The sequence below is a fragment of the Pogoniulus pusillus genome, chromosome 2 (assembly GCF_015220805.1).
Source record: "Pogoniulus pusillus isolate bPogPus1 chromosome 2, bPogPus1.pri, whole genome shotgun sequence".
NCBI classification, from domain to species: Eukaryota; Metazoa; Chordata; class Aves; order Piciformes; family Lybiidae; genus Pogoniulus; species Pogoniulus pusillus.
Genome location: NC_087265.1, coordinates 1,560,584 through 1,580,693, shown reverse-complemented (window position 1 = coordinate 1,580,693; position 20,110 = coordinate 1,560,584). Strand labels below are relative to the sequence as shown.

Genomic DNA, 20,110 nt, shown 5'->3' with positions numbered 1-20,110 from the left:
TTTCATCTCACACTGCATGGTTTTGATATTTGCTGAGCACCACGGGGTACTTGTGGAGTAGGAAATGCCAGGCTTCATGTGGCTGAGGCAGACCAGGTTTTGAAACAGGGACCAAAACAGTAGGAAAAACAACAAAACAAACCCCAAACTCAAACAAACCACAAGCAGTGAAAGTTTTTAAGAAGAACAGGCAGGACATATTCACTTAAAATCAGGAGAAGACATCTGGTAGATTAAGACATGGGGAAGAAGGGTGAATGTGACACTATCAGCCAGTCCCCCGTGCTCCAAGCTATTTAAAAGATTGCTTCTCCCTCCCCAGCTCCTACTTTCCATGCTCAGATAGAATTTTGTTCTATCTCCCACACAAATTACCTGGATATTTTACGGTCAGACCCTTTCTGATTGACTTGGGTCTAACTCATGCCTGCCAGGGATGTTTCCAAAAGAACCACAGTCCTGAAAGAAAAGAGCTGCAGCAAAAGGCACCATTTCTGTTAACCATTTCATGCCTCTTTTCCTTGCAAAACACTATTTGCTTTTGGACTAGCATAGGTCATAGAATCCCAGAATGGTTTAGGTTGGAAGGGACATCAAAGATCATCCAGTTCCAATCTCCTACCACAGGCAGACACCTCCCACTGGAACAGGTCTCTCAAGGTCTCATCCAAACTGGTCCTGATTTTTTATCACATTTGGTGATTCTGTCCTCCACAATCTCCCTGAGCAACCTGTGCCAGTGTCTCACCACCCTCACTGCAAACAACTTCTTCCTAACATTCACTTTCAGTCTCCCCTCTGCCACCTTAAACCCATTCCTCCTCATCCTGGCATCACAAGACCTTGTCAATTGTCCCTGCCCAGCCTTCCTAGAGCCCCCTTCAGATCCTGGATGGCCACTCCAAGGTCTCCTGGAAGCCTTCTCTTCTCCAGACAGAATCATAGAGTGTCAGGGGCAGGAAGAGACCTCGAAATATTCTCTGGTGCAGCCCCCTGCCAGAGCAGCATCCCCCAGAGCAGATGGCCCAGGAGCACATGCAGGCAGTTCTGCAGTGTCTCCACTAGAGGGAGACTGCACAGCCCCCCTGGGCAGCCTGTGCCAGGGCTCTGCCACCCTCACAGGAGAAAATCCCTGCTCAGCTGCACATGGACCCTCCTCTGCCTCAGCTTCCACCACTGCCCCTTGGCCTGGCACTGGGCACCACCCAGCAGAGCCTGGCTCCAGGCTTGGTCACGCCTTGGTGTCCTCCTCTCCAAGCAGCACAACTCCAGCTTCCTCAGGCTCTCCTCATAAGGAAGATGTTCAACTTCCTAATAATTTTCATGGCTCCAAAGACCCCCAACTCTCTCAGCCTGTCCTCAGAGAAGAGCTGCTGCAGCCCTCTCAGCATCTTGGTGGCCTCCTCTGCACTGGCTCCAACACTTCCATGTCCTGCTTGTGCTGGGGGCTGCAGAACTGCCCCCAGGACTGCAGGTGGGGTGTGAGGAGAGCAGAGCCAAGGGGCAAAATCCCCTCCCTTGCCCTGCTGAAGGCAGGCAGGGGTACAAATGAACAGCTCTGAAAGATGAAACAACCTCCTATATTCAACAAGTCCAGCTCCAGGCAGACAAGGAGGAGGACCTCAGTCCCTCCTTTAGCTCAGGTCATGCCACACTACCTGCCTGCTTTTCTTCCTTCCCGAATTGCTCTCTGATGAGACCTCGCTGGCAGCAGTGGGGCAGTGCCAGACATTGACAAGGACATTTCCCAGCTGAGGAACAAAGGCAGCAGGTGGGCAGGGGGAGAAAATCCACAGAGGGGCAGGGATGCTCCTGCCTTCCGCCGGGCTGTCCCGCAGCTGTGCTCCCCGGGCCAGGGGGTCGGGGTCACAGACAGCAAGGCACTGACTGCTCATTTGCCTCCTTATTGCTGGCCACAACAGAAGCGAAACAAAAGCAAAAGCCACCCAAACATTTCCAGTGGTTCCCTGCGCAAAGGGATCCGCATCTCTGAAAGAGGAGAGCTAACCTGATGAGATGGGGGGAAGGAGGAGGAAAGCAGCCCTAACTACCGATGGGATTCTCTTTCATTAGCTTGCTCTGATTTTATAGCCATTAGCGTCCTTCTAATGGGAATTTACTGGAGAAAGCTCCCCCTGCCAGCACGCGGAGGCTAAGGACATTTCAGAGCAAATTTCCAAGCGATCAGGAAAACAGAGAGGAGACCTTGGGCGTGAGAATATTTCCCCCTGAGGAGGCAGCACAGAAACCGAAGCCTCTTGAAAAGAGAAGGGAGCCAGCATTAATTATTATTCCTATTATTATTATTAGGGCATAGCTTCCAGCTTGCCTCCCTCTTGATGGCCAATATAAATGCCAAGAGACAAAAATTATTGCAGCTAAAATGGTAGTTAAAGGCATATTCTAGCTCATCCCTCCCCCTTTTTTTTTCTCTTTTATTTTAATCACATGAAAGTCTGTAGCCTTTGCTGATGGCACAATACATCCTATTACACTGGAGTTGTAAAGTTCTCTGCTCTGCCTCAGAGAATTTATAGCTCCCTGTATTATGCCACCCCTCTCTCAGCTCTGGTAGGCACTTGGGGTAATAATCTCTAAGGACACGATGGTAAAGCTTCTGGCATTCCCCTCAGACACACACACACAGAGCCCAGGGCTCATTTCGTTGCCACTGTACCCTAAGTAGCAGGAGAGATGTAAATGGGGTTGTTCAGCTTGGAAAAGAGGAGGCTCAAGGCAGACCTCGTTGCTATCTACAACTACCTGAAGGGAGGTTGTAGCCAGGTGGGGTTGGGCTCTGCTGCCAGGCAACCAGCAACAGAACAAGGGGACACAGCCTCAAGCTGTGCCAGGGAAGGCATAGGCTGGATGTTAGGAGGAAGTTGTTGCCAGAGAGAGTGATTGGCATTGGAATGGGCTGCCCAGGGAGGTGGTGGAGTCGCCATCCCTGGAGGTGTTGAAGCCAAGCCTGGCTGGGGCACTTAGTGCCATGGTCTGGTTGCTTGGCCAGGGCTGGGTGCTAGGTTGAGCTGGATGAGCTTGGAGGTCTCTTCCAACCTGGTTGATTCTATACCCAAATGAACGAGAGCAAAACGTGTCCCCTCAAATCCCAGAGCAGCAGACAATCAGAGCTTCTGCTCAAGCCCCTCTGAGAGCTCCTCCTTGCACAAATTAATTGTGAGTTGGTTACTATTTTATTTTCAATTTGGCAAGAAATCAGCACTTTAATTCACCGAGGTCTGCTTGATTTAAAGCTCACTCGAGGAGCTAGAAACACATTTGCTGATATGATCCCAGGGTTTCAAATGTGGTGAGAAAAGGGATTTAAATTAATTGCCAGTTTCAGGAATCTTCTGCAAGTGGAAATCTCCTTCTTGCTCCTTTGCAAAAAAAAAATGATGCAAGGTATTTAATGAGCCAGTGCAGGCTCTGAAGTTCCCACGTGGTTCCAAGAAAAGACCTAGCCAAAAGGAAGGCAGACATATCCACACAAACAGAACTCTAAGAAGCAGTAGATTGAAGGCAAATGCAAAGCCCAGGGCATTAAAGGAGACATTTACAGCTCTAGCATACAACCTGTTGAAAGGCACAACACAGGGGTGACTCCTGCCCAATGGCAGGAGAAGGAGGTCTGCCAAACACAGCACGGCCAAATCACACAATAGAATCGCCAAAGAGAATCAACCAGGTTGGCAGAGACCTCCAAGCTCATCCAGTCCAACCTAGCACCCAGCCCTGGCCAGTCAAATAGACCATGGCACTAAGTGCCTCATCCAGGCTTTTCTAGAACACCTCCAGGGATGTGCACTCCCATTTGCAGAGCTGCTGTATCTTACAGGATTAGTCCAGTACACAAACCCAAAGAAATCTGTTCACTCACTGAAAATAGTCCTTGCTAGTGCAGGTGTTGGATTACAAAGTCTTCTATAGCCCTGGAGATTCTTTTGCCTGTTGTGTGCATAGCTGAAGCCTCTTGCCAGACTCTTTCAATGCTTGCAAGGACATCCAAACATTCTGGCCTGGCTCAGGAGCAGTGTGGCCAGCAGGACAAGGGAGGTTATTCTGCCCTGTGCTCAGCACTGCTCAGGCCACACCTGGAGTGCTGTGTCCATTTCTGGGCTCCTCAATTCAAGAGAGAAGTTGAGGTGCTGAAAGGTGTTTGGAGAAGGGCAGCAAGGCTGGAGAGGGGCCTGGAGCACAGCCCTGTGAGGAGAGGCTGAGGGAGCTGGGGGTTGCACTGGAATGGGCTGCCCAGGAAGATGGTGGAGTCACCGTCCCTGGAGGTGTTGAAGCAAAGCCTGGATGAGGCACTCAGTGCCATGGTCTGGTTGATTGGAAGAGAGCTCCAAGCTTATCCAGTCCAACCTATCACCCAGCCCTATCCAGACTGGTTGATCCTGTGATTCTATGGTTTAAATATGTGTGCGTGTATGTATGGAAAGAATATACACATATACTTATGTATATAAACTATATATATATACATATGCATATAAATAACATATATTAACTGTATATAAACACTACATACATGTGCATTTTGCTTCTAGGCTCAACTCACTAACTCTTGATTCATATTTACTGTACCAGCACATTATTTCAGCACAAGTGGCTCCTTTTCCCCCCACCCTTCTGCTTCCCCCCTGAAACATTCACCGTCAATGATCTTACTGGTTTTTCTCCTTTCAATCTTCATTTTGCTCAACTAACTCACTCTGATCCCCGAGACTTCCTCCCAGCAGGTTCTCCACCCCACAATCACCCTGCCAGCCTTTTACAAGAGCACAACAACTGGCTCCAGCAGACTCCCTTCTGTTTCAATAGTTCCACTTTAATGAGTTACAGGGAGGCGAGAGGCAGTGCTGGCTGCAGTGAGGATGTTTGCATGCAGTGAGGATTCAACAAAACACATTAATGACTTAAATGGCACTGGTGGGGGCAAGGGAACAACAAGCACCTACTGGCCTTTCTCCAACCAAACAAGTGACTTGAACTTGGGTCTTTTTATGTTTCAGACACCTGGACTACTGGCTACTCTAGGCTAAGCATGGAAGAGAGAACTCTTCTTCCCTTTCTGCCCCTCTCTCGCTAAATCTTTGATTTAGCTGAAATCAAAACAGAAAAAAAGATGAAGTCTCAAATGCTCCTTTCTAATCCATACGAAGGATGCTAGTGGCTTGAAATTAGAATCTTTACACATTAGCAGAAGAGAGGGCTGAGAAATGTGGAAAGAATGAATACAAAGCCAGAAGAGGTCTTAAAGGGGTAAGTGTTAGAGAGGAGAGGAGGCTGTAGCCAGGTGGGGTTGGGCTCTGCTGCCAGGCACCCAGCAAAAGAACAAGGGGACATAGCCTCAAGCTGTGCCAGGGCAGGTTCAGACCGGATGTTAGGAGGAAGTTGTTGGCAGAGAGAGTGACTGGCATTGGAATGGGCTGCCCAGGGAGGTGGTGCAGTCCCTGTCCTTGGAGAGGTTTAAAAGGAGGCTGGATGAGGCACTTAGTGCCATGGGTTAGTTAATGAGAAGGTGTTAGGTCAGACTCGATGATCTCAGAGGCGTTTAATGCTGTGAGTCTGTGGCTCTGTGAAAGCTATTATGCACCATGAAAAGGTGATGTGGAGAAAAAAGGGGACAGTGACATTGCAAGGAGCAACATAAGAAGAAAGAAGTGCATGAAAAGGTCTCTCTCTCTCCAGGCCTTACTCTAATAGAGTTGCCATCACCATGCAAAGCTAAAACTATGAGCTTCTCTGTCCTTGACACCAGCTACCAGGTCATCTTCCTTTTCACTCTTGCATTCAGCTCTAAGCAGTGAAAACCATTTAAACAGACAAGTGCAGGAGCTATGCGAGAGGAGTCCCAAGGCACAACACACAGAGAACGTGATAAACCAATTTATACAAGAGCCAGAATCTCTATCAGTGCTGCCTTGAAGGATGGGCCTCATTTGCATGCCATTTCTTAGCTTCTTGCTACTTAGTCATCTAAGCCCCAGACACCAAATTCCAAGCTGCCAACACACAAGCCATTGAGCAGGATTCTGCTGGTAACAGTTACTACCTAGGACTGGATCATAGGATCACAGCACATCAGCAGTTGGAAGAGACCCAAAGAGATCATCCAGTCCAACCCCCCTGCCAGAGCAGGACCACACAATCCAGCTCAGGGCACACAGGAACACATCCAGACAGACCTTGAAAGGCTCCAGAGAAGGAGACTCCACAGCCTCTCTGGGCAGCCTGTGCCTGAGCTCTGGGACCCTTCCAGTCAAGAAGTTCCCCCTTGTGTTGAGCTGGAACCTCCTGTGCTGCAGCTTCCATCCATGGCTACTTGTCCTATCCCAGGGAGCAGTGAGCAGAGCCTGTCCCCCACTCCTGACCCCCAGCCCTCAGAGATTTATGAACACTTATTAAATGCCCTCTCAGTCTTCTCCAGACTAAGCAGCCCCAGGTCCCTCAGCCTCTCATCAGGCAGTGCTCAGGCAGTTCCCTCATCATCCTCATAGCCCTCCCTTGGACCCTCTCCAGCAGATCCCTGTCTGTCTTTAGCTGGGGAGCCCAAAACTGAAGGCAGTACTCAAGGTGAGGTCTCAGCAGGGCAGAGTAGAGGGGGAGGAGAACCTCCCTTGATCTGCTGGACACACTCTGCTTAATGCACCCCAGGGTCCCATTGGCCCTCTTGGCCACGAGGGCACATTGCTGTGCCATGGATGTTCTCCAGCAGCACTCCCAGGTCCCTCTCCACAGGGCTGCTCTCCAGCAGATCACCTCCCAGCCTGTATTGCTGCAGTTGATTACTGCTCCCCAGGTGCAGGACTCTGCACTTGTCCTTGTTGCACCTCATTTGGTTCCCCTGTGCCCAGCTCTGTCTGTCCAGCTCTCGCTGGATGGCAGCACAGCCTGCAGCTGTACCAGCCAAGCCTCCCAGTTTGGTGTCAGCAGCAAACTTGCTGAGCAGACTCTGTCCTCTCATCAATGGCACAGATGATTTTGCAAAGTTATCCTTGGTGAGTGGAACAAAAGCATCCATTCGTGCACCTCCAGCCACTTTTTACTGTGGCACTCCCAGCAGCCCACCCCTCTCACCAGCTTCTTCAAGCTTAAATAGCTCTGTCCAAACTCAGCTCGACCTCACCCTGGATTTCTCAGCTGCCTCAGGTGTATCTGCAACTGGCAGGATTCTGTGGTGGGTTTCTGCTGGCTTCAGTTTGGATTCAGTGGTTTATGTTAAACTTTCTGCTTTGCCCTGGTTAAACTGTTTGGGTCCCAGCTGTATGTTTGGAACACAGCCTCCTAGAATTGCTTCCTCTCTCCTGATGGCTTAGAATCATGGAAAGCACTAGGTTGGAAGGTCTTCTTGTCCACCCCCCTCTTAGTGAGCATCTCCAATTAGATCAGGTTTCTCAGGGCCCCAGGTTTGGCTTGAATGTCTCCAGGGATGGGGCAGAATCACCTCTCTCAACCTGCCATATTTCCCCTTTAGACAGCACTGCTGAAGGTGCTTGGATCTCCTACAGAGATATGCTGCCTGCTCTTCTCTTGCAGATGTTTTAATTATTGAGGCACAAAAAAAACTAAAATAATAAATAAATAAAATAAAAATCTGACACTGTACCGAAGACAAACACAAGAATGGAAGAGAATCAGTGGAAAGGAGATAAGATATGTTTGGGCTGCCAGCATGTCAGTCTAACAGATAGCAGTGCTGACTTCTACCTGGAGGAGAGCTCAGCTCATCCTCTCCCTTCCCCGGAGCACAAGGTAGGGTCTTGCATGCCCTGTGGTGTACTCACGTTCGAGCCCACTTGTCCAGTTCTTCATCCAAGTAAGTTTTAACTTTCCTTGGCTGGAGCCCAAGAGAATTCCCAATGAAGTATATGCAGCTCTCCTCTCCATTCACCAGGCTCAGATCAGCTGTGGAGAGAAATAAGGGAATTGTAGAGTCCTGTACCCAGGGAAGAACAACCTCATGCACTGTGTGCAGGTTTGGGAGTTGCCCTCTCCCCCATCTAAGAATTCCCCAGACTAGCTCAGTTGGCTGGAAGTTAGAGAATGAAGCTGCATTTACAGAGTGGCACCATTTACAATATACACAACAAATACAGATAGATATCACCTGCAGCCCAGACACAACCCTGTGCTGGGCTGCAGCAAGAGCAGTGTAGGCAGCAGGGCAAGGGATGGGACTCTGCCCCTTGGCTCTGCTCTCCTCACACCCCACCTGCAGTCCTGGCTGCAGTTCTGGAGCCCCCAGCACAAGCAGGACATGGAAGTGTTGGAGCCAGTCCAGAGGAGGCCACCAGTATGTTGAGAGGGCTGCAGCAGCTCTGCTCTGAGCACAGGCTGAGAGAGTTGGGGCTCTGCAGCCTGGAGAAGAGAAGCCTTGGAGGAGACCTTGGAGTGGCCTTGCAGGATCTGAAGGGAGCTACAGGAGGGCTGGGGAGGGACTATTGCCAAGGTCTTGTAATGCCAGGATGAGGAGGAATGGGTTTGAACTGGCAGAGGGAAGATTAAAACAGGATGTAAGGAGGAAGTTCTTTGCAGTGAGGGTGGTGAGACACTGGCACAGGCTGCCCAGGGAGGTTGTGGATGACAGAAGCACAGAATGTGCAACTCCAGTGTGTGCAGCTCTGGAGCCCCCAGCACAAACAGGACATGGAACTGTTGGATCCAGTCCAGAGGAGTGCAATAAAAAAATGTAGCCCTTGCACAGAATATCTTAAAGCAGCCTCAAAGGTTCTTGTCTTGTCAGCATATATTGTGGGCTGCACTTCATGTCATCGTCTGAAGAGGAGGAGGAAATCTATGTTGACAAATCCTTTCAGTGATGAGGAGAAAAGCAAGGCGGAGAAATGTATAAATAATAGCTCCAGTGAGGCTCTGAACAATCTAATTACCCCATGCCAGCATCTATCAATCCAAACATTGCCTTCTGCTCTGCTTTCTCCTGTTAGACATCTTGGAGGGATGAGTGCTGGTGACCTTCTAGAAGTAGTACATCATTTGCATCCAGCTGTAGAAGCGTAGAACGGGTTGAGGTTGGAAGGGACCTCCAAAGGTCACCCAGTGCAGCCCCCCTGCAGTCAGCAGGGGCACCCTCCAGTAGAGCAGGTTGCTTTAAGCCTTGTCGAGCCTGACCATGAGTATCTCCAGGGATGGAGCCTCCACCACCTCCCTGGGCAACCTGTTGCAGTGTTCCAGCAGCCTCATGGTACAGAACTTATTCCTCACATCCAGCCTAAATCTGCTCTGCTCTCATCTGCTGAGGCAGCCCTGTCCAATCAACCAGACCATGGCACTAAGTGCCCCAGCCAGGCTTTGCTTCAACACCTTCAGGGACTGCGACTCCAACACCTCCCTGGGCAGTCCATTCCAGTGCTAATCACTCTCTCTGCCAACAACTTCCTCCTAACATCCAGCCTAGACCTGCCCTGGCACTACTTGAGACTGTGTCCTTGTTCCGTTGCTGGGTGCCTGGCACAAGAGTCCAGCCCCACCTGGCTTCAGGTAGTTGTAAACAGCAATGAGGTCTGCCCTGAGCCTCCTCTTCTCCAGGCTGCACACTCTCAGCAGCCTGGAGGTTCCTGGGTGCTCTGGCTGGGAAGTTGGACTCCATCTCTGAATGTCCCTTGCAACTCCTGATATTCTGTGATTGTGCAATAACAATTATCAACTTGATTGAACTTCAGCAGACACACATTTTTCAGGAGATTAGACAACTTGGGTAATTTCTTAATTAAAGCTTTAGAAGCTTTTAAAAAGCATAAGTCAGAGAGCAATTTCTGCCTAATCTGTTTTACAGATAGTGCCTCTGGTTTCCATCTCTAGTCTAATATGAATGAAACCAGAGAGATATAAATATTATCCATGCTCCTAAATTGCTTCTATTAACAGTTCTCTTCCTATCAAGAAAAAACAACAGTCCCACCTCGCTGGGCACAGACAGAAGGATCTGCTCAAGAATTTGAGCCCAGGTTCACTCACACTCTTCACACTCCAGCCTAAGGGATTATAAGTAAGTTCTGTTTTGTTGCCCTGCAGCCCTTAGGGTCACTGTTGGAGAGAGATGGCAGCAGCACTTTTGACAAAGTTGTACCTCTACACCTGTTGCTGGGGATATTCTTTCATGTTATTGGGCTGCACTCTTGTCCTTTTCACACAGAATTAACCAGCTTGGAAAAGACCTCTAGGATCAGCGAGTCCAACCTAGCACCTAACCCTTCTCATTGACTAACCCATGGCACTCAGTGCCCCATCCAGCCTCCTCTTAAACACCTCCAGGGATGAGGGTTCCACCACTTCCCCAGGCAGCCCATTCTATTCCAATGCCAATCACTCTCTCTGGTAAGAATTTCTTCCTAACACCCAGCCTGAACCTGCCCTGGTGCAGTTTGAGACTGTGTCCTCTTGTTCTGTCACTGGGTGCCAGAAAGAAGACATCAACCCCTGCCTGGCTACACCCTTCTTTCAAGCAGTTGTAGACAGCAATGAGCTCTGCCCTGAGCCTCCTCTTCTGCAGGCTGCACACCCCCAGCTCCCTCAGCCTCTCCTCACAGGGCTGTGCTCCAGGCCCCTCCCCAGCCTTGCTGCCCTTCTCCAAACACCTTCCAGCACCTCAACATCTTTCTTAAATTGAGAGACCCAGATCCGGACACAGTACTCAAGGTCTGGCCTGAGCAGTGCTAAGCACAGGAGCAGAAGGACTTGCCTGATCCTTCCCTCTCCCCCACATCATTAAAAGACTCATTTTGGACCACTGCTGCTTCCCAAACCAGGCTTGTCCTTTGCAGCACTTGCAGCATTTCACAGCCCTTTCTGACAAGCACACTGCTGGGCTTCAGCAGTTCTTTGGTCACTGTCACAGCTCTCATAGTAACACACTGGTTTCCTTAGGACCAGCACTTGTCAACCCCCAGATGACTCTACCCTCTCTTCTCGTGGTTTCTGGAGGAGCTGCAGCTGCATGCAGTAGGTATTGAAATGCTCAAATAGGAAATCAGTACAACTGATGGAATCATCTGGTGCAAAACAAACAGGAGAGAGTCATTGAAATGTGCTCCTGAATAGGGGAAGGAAGGATGGGGAGGAAAGAGGGCAGGGAGGGAGGGATGGGGAGGAAAGAGGCAAGGAAAAGAAAAAAGATAGATAGATAAATATATAAACAAAGAAAGAAATAAAATCACATGAACTGCAATTTACATTAAGATGAATTAGATGTAAGTGATGCTCACATCTGCTCAGAGCTATGCAAACTGGTCCAGTCTAATAACATGCATTATCTTGCACACTCAGTACAGCCATTTGTCTGCATTAAAGGTGCATTTCTCTACCTCTGAAACCTCGAAGGCAAGAAGGAAGTTTACTTTCAGAACTATTGAGTCCATAAGGGAGAACTACAATGACTTTATTAGTCAGAAAGAAAGGATTGAACCTGCTGATACCTATTTGAGGCTTACCCCTCGCTGAAGGATAAAAGATCATCTCTCCCACACCTTCCTGCAGCCCCTTCACATCCCTCCAAACAAAGAGCCAAATTTCTATGATTAACCACCACCTTAAACCATTTCTTCAGAGAAATACAGCTCCACATTTTCATTCTGGGACATCTTTTAATTCCCAAGAAACCCAAATGCTGCTCTCTCGCGTTACAAGATGACAGAGCACAAGTCCCAGCCACAATCAGATCGGTGATTCAGTGCCTGCCTGCCTGCCTACCACCCAGTCCTTGCTGCCCTCTCCCTACAGAGCACACAGAAAGTGTTAAAGAGACTTTACTGCCATTGATGAGAGGACAGAGTCTGCTCAGCAAGTTTGCTGCTGACACCAAACTGGGAGGCTTGGCTGGTACAGCTGCAGGCTGTGCTGCCATCCAGCAAGAGCTGGACAGACAGAGCTGGGCACAGGGGAACCAAATGAGGTGCAACAAGGACAAGTGCAGAGTCCTGCACCTGGGGAGCAGTAATCAACTGCAGCAATACAGGCTGGGAGGTGATCTGCTGGAGAGCAGCCCTGTGGAGAGGGACCTGGGAGTGCTGCTGGAGAACATCCATGGCACAGCAATGTGCCCTCGTGGCCAAGAGGGCCAATGGGACCCTGGGGTGCATTAAGCAGAGTGTGTCCAGCAGATCAAGGGAGGTTCTCCTCCCCCTCTACTCTGCCCTGATGAGACCTCATCTTGAGTACTGCCTTCAGTTTTGGGCTCCCCAGTTAAAGACGGACAGGGATCTGCTGGAGAGGGTCCAAGGGAGGGCTATGAGGATGATGGAGCACTGCCTGATGAGAGGCTGAGGGACCTGGGGCTGCTTAGTCTGGAGAAGACTGAGAGGGCATTTAATAAGTGTTCATAAATCTCTGAGGGCTGGGGGCCAGGAGGGGGGGGACACGGGGGACAGGCTCTGCTCACTGCTCCCTGGGATAGGACAAGTAGCCATGGATGGAAGCTACAGCACAGGAGGTTCCAGCTCAACACAAGGGGGAACTTCTTGACTGGAAGAGTCCCAGAGCCCTGGCACAGGCTGCCCAGAGGGGTTGTGGGATCTCCTTCTCTGGAGCCTTTCCAGGCCTGTCTGGATGTGTTCCTGTGTGCCCTGAGCTAGACTGTGTGGTCCTGCTCTGGCAGGGGGGTTGCAGTCGATGACCAATTTGGGTCCCTGGCATCCTGTGAGCCTGTGATCCTTGGAGATCCAAACCTTGCTCTAAATCTTCTGCTGTCATCTTACTTGCTCACCTAAGCCTCATCTCGCAAGCTTGCACCTAACAGCTCCAATATTTGCCAGTCTGCTGATGGCTTCCCCTTGCCTGCCACCACAAATTAACCGCTGTGACAGGCTGAGAGTTGATAACCAAGCAGAACCATTGTAATGACTTCCTAAACATGTTCATGGACCTCATCTTAGGGTTGTCTCCCATGGATGTTCTCATGTTCAGGCTTCTCCTTGAGCCCTCACTGTATGCAAATAGCTAAAGCACATGTGCTGGCTAATATCTGTACTGACATGTCTCTTCAGCAGCACCTTACCTAGGAGCCGCTCCTGCACTCAGATGAGTGTCAGGGGAGAGCTGCCTCTGTGACACTTGCACACAATGGAAAAGAGATCTCTATAGTAGCACCCCTGCTGGCTCTTCAGCAGGAAAGCTGCTCCTGATGACAACTGAAGCAGGGAAGAGAGAGACAGGGGGGAAAGAGGAGGGAAAAAATGTCCACCACCTCAAATTGGGCAGAGGAGAATCATAGAATCAAGCAGGTTGGAAGAGACCTCCAAGCTCATCCAGTCCAACCTAGTACCCAGCCCTATCCAGTCAACCAGACCACAGCACTAAGTGCCTTATCAAGGCATCACCTTCAGTGATGGGTTCTCTGTGCTGCTCAGCAGGGGTGGCTTTGTAGTCTGCTGATCTTCACTAAAACATATCCAGTCTCAGGAGTATTATAGGAACTGCAGGAAAAAAACAACCCTGCAGGAGCAACCTTGGAGTCTAAATATCATGGTAATTGAAAAACAAATAATGGAGAATGGAAAGGAAGCAATGGTAACTGCCTCAGAAGTATCACAGAACCAGGATGGCAAAGGATCTTTGATCACATTCTATGATTATGTCCTCCACAACCTCCCTGGGCAGCCTGTGCCAGTGTCTCACCACCCTCACTGCAAACAACTTCTTCCTAACATTCAGTTTTAATCTCCCCTCTGCCAGTTCAAACTCATTCCTCCTCATCCTGGCATTACAAGACCTTGTCAATAGTCCCTCCCCAGCCCCTCTGTAGCCCCCTTCAGATCCTGCAAGGCCACTCCAAGGTCTCCTGGAAGCCTTCTCCAGGCTGCAGACTCAAATTCTCTCAGCCTGTGCTCACAGCAGAGCTGCTGCAGCCCTCTCAGCCTCTTGTGGCCTCCTCTGGACTGGCTCCAACACTTCCATGTGCTGCTTGTGCTGGGGACTCCAGAACTGCAGCCAGGACTGCAGGTGGGGTCTGAGAAGAGCAGAGCCAAGGGGCAGAATCCCCTCCCTTGCCCTGTGCCCACACTGCTCTTGCTGCAGCCCAGCACAGGGTTGTGTCTGGGCTGCACTCACACTGCAGGCTCCTGTGGAGCTTTGCATCAGCCCAGACTCCCAGGGCCTGTTCCTCAGGGCTGCTCTCAGCCATTCACCACATTTAGCCTGGAGCTGTGCTTGGGATTGCACCCACCCAGCTGCAGGACCTTACCCTTGGCCTTGCTGAATGCCATGAGGTTGGCCTGGGCACAGCTCTGCAGCCTGTCCAGGTCCCTCTGGATGGATCCCTGCCCTCTAGCAAGTCAACTGTGCCACGCATTAATCCCAAACTACATCACCCCAAGGAAGCAACTGCTCTGAACTCCTGCAAGTGGCACTGCTGTGTCAAACCATCAGATAGAAATGCTTCTGCCTGTAATTTTCAATCAGTCCCTATATTGTTCCAAGAAGCTGAGTGACAGCATAAGCACCATCTAAGTCCTGTATCCTCACATGTTATTCAGGATGGGAATGTGAGGACAAAGCTTTTGGAGCTGGAACAAGCTGATGGATTGATTTAGCAACACCAGGGACATCCTGTGCTCAGATGTGACTGCAGTTGCTCAATTACCTCAGAAGCAACAATGATTTCCATAGAGAAGCACATGCAGAGGATGCAAAGCTCTCACAATCCCCCACCCCCACCACCACCACCACCACCACCACCACTATAGTTCTAATTCTTACTTGGAGGCAGATCCTTGACTTTGGGGATATGAAAGCATTCACGAAGGTGCTTCAAGTCATCTTCTTCATCTAAGTGAGAAGCAAGTTTCTGGTCTGTGGGACTGCATCCCAGCTGCAGGGCAGTTTGCTCTAAGATGGTTGCTGGTAGCACAGGAGAAGATGGATTCATTTTCAGGTCATTCGCTTCCACCTAAAACGGGAAAGGGCACAGCTTAGCCTCTGCAGTATGCAGCTTGCATATTCACGGGTGGCTGATAAGCAGCCACTAAAGCTGCCTCCCTCAGGACCCAAACCTGCCTTGATTTAAAGCTTTTAGCAAGTGAAGGGTTTGAACAGAATGGTGAAAGTGATCACTTCTAGTTTTTCCAAGGCAACACACTGCTGGAACCCCCAAAGGCTTTTCTTCCCCCTCCACCCCTGCAGAGGTAACACTCTTCCCTTTTTCAAGCCCTACCAGCAGCTCCTGAGTTCTCCCAGCAGAGCTGACAGCAGTTACAAACTCTGAATTGTCATTCACAGCTTTGAGATCTCAAAGCCAGAGGCAGCATTGTTGTTTCTGCAGCCTGCACTCCTAAAAATAGCAGGTGCACAGCTATGCCAAAGCTGCTCCCAGGCTGTGCAGTGCTCGGCTGCTTTCAGCTCTCCTGCTCACAGATAGGAGGGGGTGCTCCTGTCCAGTTGTGCTCACCCACAAGGGCAGAGCAGCAGGCTACAGAGGGCAGGCAAAGGACCCAAAATCCCGGTGGCTTAACTCGGTTTAGCTCTGTTGGGGCTGGGCGAGCTACAGACATGACAGAGCAGAGTTTGGAATGGAACATGCAAAGCCAACCACAACATTTACAAGCTCACTGATCTTGATGAGAAAAACCATCCTGTGAGTGTAATGCTGGAGTTGAAGGCAGCATTTCTGCACTTGGCTTCACAGACCTATCTACAAAGACAACTTATGAGACCTGCTCTGTACTCCAGGGCAGGACTCGGACGCTGATGCCGGCTGCATTCTGGTGCTGAAGGCAGTCAAGGGGCTCAATCAGCTTCATGGTGGTTGCCTCAATTTAAGGAACTCTGTGGTCAGATCACACTGCATTCTCTGCCTTAGCAGTCTCAGGAGTTTTGCTTGCAACAGGAAAATTCTCAAGGATAGGTTGAAATAGGACAGATGAGTACATAACATCCAGCACCGAGCCAACAGACTAAACTGCTTTTTCTCTCTGAGAAAGAGAGCTCTGGGGAGAGCTTAGAGCAGTGCCTGAAGGGGGGCTACAAGAATGGCAGGAAAGGACTTTTTACAAAGGCTTGTAGTGATAGGATGACAGAATCACAGCACCATGCAGGCTGGCAAAGCCCCTCAGGAGCACCAAGTCCAGCCTAGAACCCTACTCTACAAGATTCACCTTAAACAATAGCCATAGGCACCACATCCAAACCACCCTGAAACACAGCCAGGCTGGGTGACTCCACCACCTCCCTGGGCAGCTCATTCCACTCCCTGACCACTCTCTCCACGAAAAACTTTTTCATAGAATCACTGAATCAAGCAGGTTGGAAGAGAGCTCCAAGTTCATCCAGTCCAGCCTAGCACCCAGCCCTGGCCAATCAACCAGACCATGGCACTGAGTACCTCATCCAGGCTTTTTCCTTGTGTCCAATCTAAACCTCCCCAGTCTCAGATTGAGGCCATTCCCCCTTGTTGTGTCTCAAACTACCTGTGAGAAGGGACCAGCAGTAACCTCTCCACAATATCCCTTCAGATAGTTGTAGACAGCAATGAGGTCTAAGATGAGAGGGAATGGACTGAAGCTCGAGAAGGGGAGATTGATACTAGAGATTTGGAAGAAATTCTTGACAGTGGGGATGGGAAGACACTGGCACAGGTTGTCCAAGGAGGTTGTGGAGGACAGAAGTTCTTTGCAGTGAGGGTGGTGAGACACTGGCACAGGTTGCCCAGGGAGGTATTCAAGGCCAGGTTGGATGAGACCTTGAGCAACCTGGGCTAGTGGGAGGTGTCCCTGCTCATGGCAGAGGGGTTGGAGCTGGATGATTTTTAAGGCCCCTTCCAACAAAAAACATTTTATACATCTATGAAAAGTAAATCAAGGGGTTTGGATGATATTTATTCTATCCCTGAACACCATCCAGAAGTGCTTTCTGGACACAAATGGGAAGGACAACAATTGGTATTTCAACATAGCCTCCTAAACAGCACAGCCTTAGTAGCGCAAATGAATCCAAACCTCTTCATCTTCTAGCCAAAGGGCCAGCATGATGCTAGTTACCTGCTGTAACCTGCTAGAATTGAGTTTATGAGGAGAACATTTGCTTTCTCCCCACCAGGCTTGAGATCTCACACAGCAACCATTTTTTCCCTCTCCCACCACACAGAATTTTGTATATATATATATATATATATATGAGCTTCACATACACTTTTTTATATATATATAAATGCCAGCAGAGCTCTGTAAGACAGCAGTTTCCATTTAGCTGATGTTCACCCTCTCCTGGGAGCTACTGGAGACATCCTATTTTTGTGGTGTCTCCACACAGACTGTGCACACCTCCTCATTGTCATCAAATTTATCATTCCCACTCATTCAGTCTAATTGCCCCTTGGCTGATAAAAATAAAATTAAATGGTGAAAACGGTGGTGGGGAAAAAGATATCTCAACATCTTGGTTCTCAGAGGCAGAGAGCAACACCTAGGCAAATAGTTGGGTGTGATGATGAAGGGGATGAGCTGGCTGGGATCAATACAAGTCCCAGGGATCAGTGCTGGGCCCAGTCCTGTTTAATGTCTTCATTGATGATCTGGATGAGGGAATTGAGTTCCTCCATCAGTAAGTTTGCAGATGATACCAAGTTGAGAGCAAGTGTGCACATGTTAGAGGGCAGGAGGGCTCTGCAGAAGGACATGAGTTTTAACAAGTCCAAGTGCAGGGTTCTACATTTTGGTCACAACAACCCCAAGCAGTGCTACAGGCTGGGGGCAGAGTGGCTGAGAGCAGCCAGGCAGAGAGGACTCTGGGGGTGCTGGTAGAGAGGAGCTGAAGATGAGGCAGCAGTGTGCCCAGGTGGGCAGCAGAGCCGATGGCACCCTGGGCTGGCTCAGGAGCAGTGTGGGCAGCAGGACAAGGGAGGTTCTTCTGCCCCTGTGCTCAGCACTGCTCAGACTACACCTTGAGTGCTGCGTCCAGTTCTGGGCTACTCAATTCAAGAGAGATGTTGAGGTGCTGGAAGAGACCTCCAAGCTCATCCAGTCCAACCTATCACCCAGCCCTATCCAGTCAACCAGACCATGGCACTAAGTGCCTCATCCGAGGCTTCTTCCTAATGCCCAATCTAAACCTCCCCAGCCTCAGCCTGAGGCCATTCCCCCTTGTTCTCTCTCCAATTCCCTGTGAGCAGAGCCCAGCAGCAGCCTCTCCGCAATGTCCCTTCAGGTAGCTGTAGACAGCAGTGAGATCTGCCCTCCTCTTCCTCACACTACCCATCCCCAGCTCCCTCAGTCGCTCCTCATCAGATTTATTATCCAGGCCCTTCCCCAGCTTCATTGCCCTCCTCTGGACCCACTCCAGCACCTCCACATCTCTCCTGTATTGTGGTGCCCAAGACTGAACACAACACTCGAGCATCCATTCATGTTGGCGCATTGATCTAAGCCTATCCAAGTCCCTCTGCAGAGCCTCTCTACCCCCATTCAAATAACACTGCCACCTAACCTGGTGTCTCCTGCAAACCTGCTGCTGACATTGTCTGTGCCTGAACCAAGCTCATCAATAAAGATGTTAAAAAGAAGTGGTCCCAGCACAGATCCCTGAGGAACACCACTGGTGGCCTGCTGAAAGCTCCACAGGTGAGGTGAGCAAGCTCCCTGTTCTCCAGGGATGTTGCTTAGTTCCTGCACAGCTGGACAGAGATGCTTGTCTCTGCCAGTTCTGCTGCACCATGCGTGCTCCTCTGCAGGTCAGAAGAGTATTGACCTTCTGGGCCTCCCTTGGCAGACACGAGGGAGGGTGGTTTAGTTGCCTTCCTCCACTGCATGTTGTGAAACACACTGAAAGGCAAGCTAGGTTCACCAACCCCACAGCCAGCACTGATACAGGCCACTCACTGTGACCTAAAAACACTAGCAGGTAGCAAGTTTCACTTCTCCAAATTGCAAGTGAGCTTAACCAGTAAATCCAGGTTTCTTTTCAAGCAATACTGTGATCAGAATCTGGAAAATAAACTTACCTTTTCTTTACAAAGACATATCTGTTTATTTCCAACACTGGCGTGGGTGCTTTGGTCCCACAGCTATCACCAAAGCATGTCCAGCACACACAAAACTAAGATCCAGCCCTCCACCTTTCATAGCAACTATTTCATGCCAGTTATGGAAAGAGTTGTTGGAGAAAGGGCTGGAAACCAGGTCTGCCTGACTATCTCCTTCCAGATAAAAGGATCACACAGTAGTCAGTGTAGTCCTTTCTACACAGTCAATCCCCTTCCCACTCAAGTTAATGCCTGGATTTTTTCTGTTCCCCTATGACACAGCTGCTGAAGTAAGGGAAAGAGCCTTTTAATCCCTCTAAACAGATGACTGACTTCAGTTAGGGATTTGTTCAGCGATGCTCAGCTCCCTCAGTCCCAGTAAGGGGAACTGTGAAGCACTGGCATTGCTGTCACCTACCTCCTGTCCCAGATACAGCCTCTGAGGAAGGATTGGGAGCCTCCAATGTTTATCTCACAGGGCCCCCGCAGGTAATGCCAGATAATTGTGCTGTAATGGGTGACCAGGAGATGGATGACAAGGGTGCTGGAAGGGCAGCTGGGTTTAATACATCACATCCTCCTCCTCTGGTCTGATTCTCTGCTTTACAACACGTGAATACTGCACAACAGAGAATCATTGAATCAGCCAGGTTGGAAGAGACCTCCAAGCTCATCCAGCCCAACCTAGCACCCAGCCCTGCCCAATCAACCAGACCATGGCACTAAGTGCCCCAGCCAGGCTTGGATTCAACACCTCCAGGGATGGCAACTCCACCACCTCCCTGGGCAGCCCATTCCAACGCCAATCAGTCTCTCTGACAACAACTTCCTCCTAACATCCAGCCTAGACCTCCCCTGGCACAACTTGAGACTGTGTCCCCTTGTTCTGCTGCTGCTTGCCTGGCAGAAGACATCAACCCCACCTGGCTACAGCCTCCCTTCAAGGAGCTGCAGACAGCAATGAGCTCTGCCCTAAGCCTCCTCTGCTGCAGGCTGCACACCCCCAGCTCCCTCAGCTTCTCCTCACAGGGCTGTGCTCCAGGCCCCTCCCCAGCCTTGCTGCCCTTCTCCAAACACCTTCCAGCACCTCAATATCTCTCTTGAATTGAGGGGCCCAGAACTGGACACAGCACTCCAGGG

General features: G+C 50.1%; 1 protein-coding gene across 1 annotated transcript in view; it reads right to left on the bottom strand.

The window, feature by feature from the left end:
- KYNU (kynureninase) overlaps window positions 1-14,905 on the bottom strand; it is a 74,059-nt gene extending 59,154 nt beyond the window's left edge. Inside the window, exons 1-2 of the mRNA XM_064166247.1 lie at window positions 14,716-14,905; window positions 7,791-7,911 (exon numbers count right to left, since the gene is read on the bottom strand). Of these exons, the coding sequence (XP_064022317.1) occupies window positions 7,791-7,911; window positions 14,716-14,884 (290 nt within the window). The 5' untranslated portion in view covers window positions 14,885-14,905. The remainder of the gene's footprint in view (window positions 1-7,790; window positions 7,912-14,715) is intronic.
- Window positions 14,906-20,110: the final 5,205 nt, after the last annotated feature.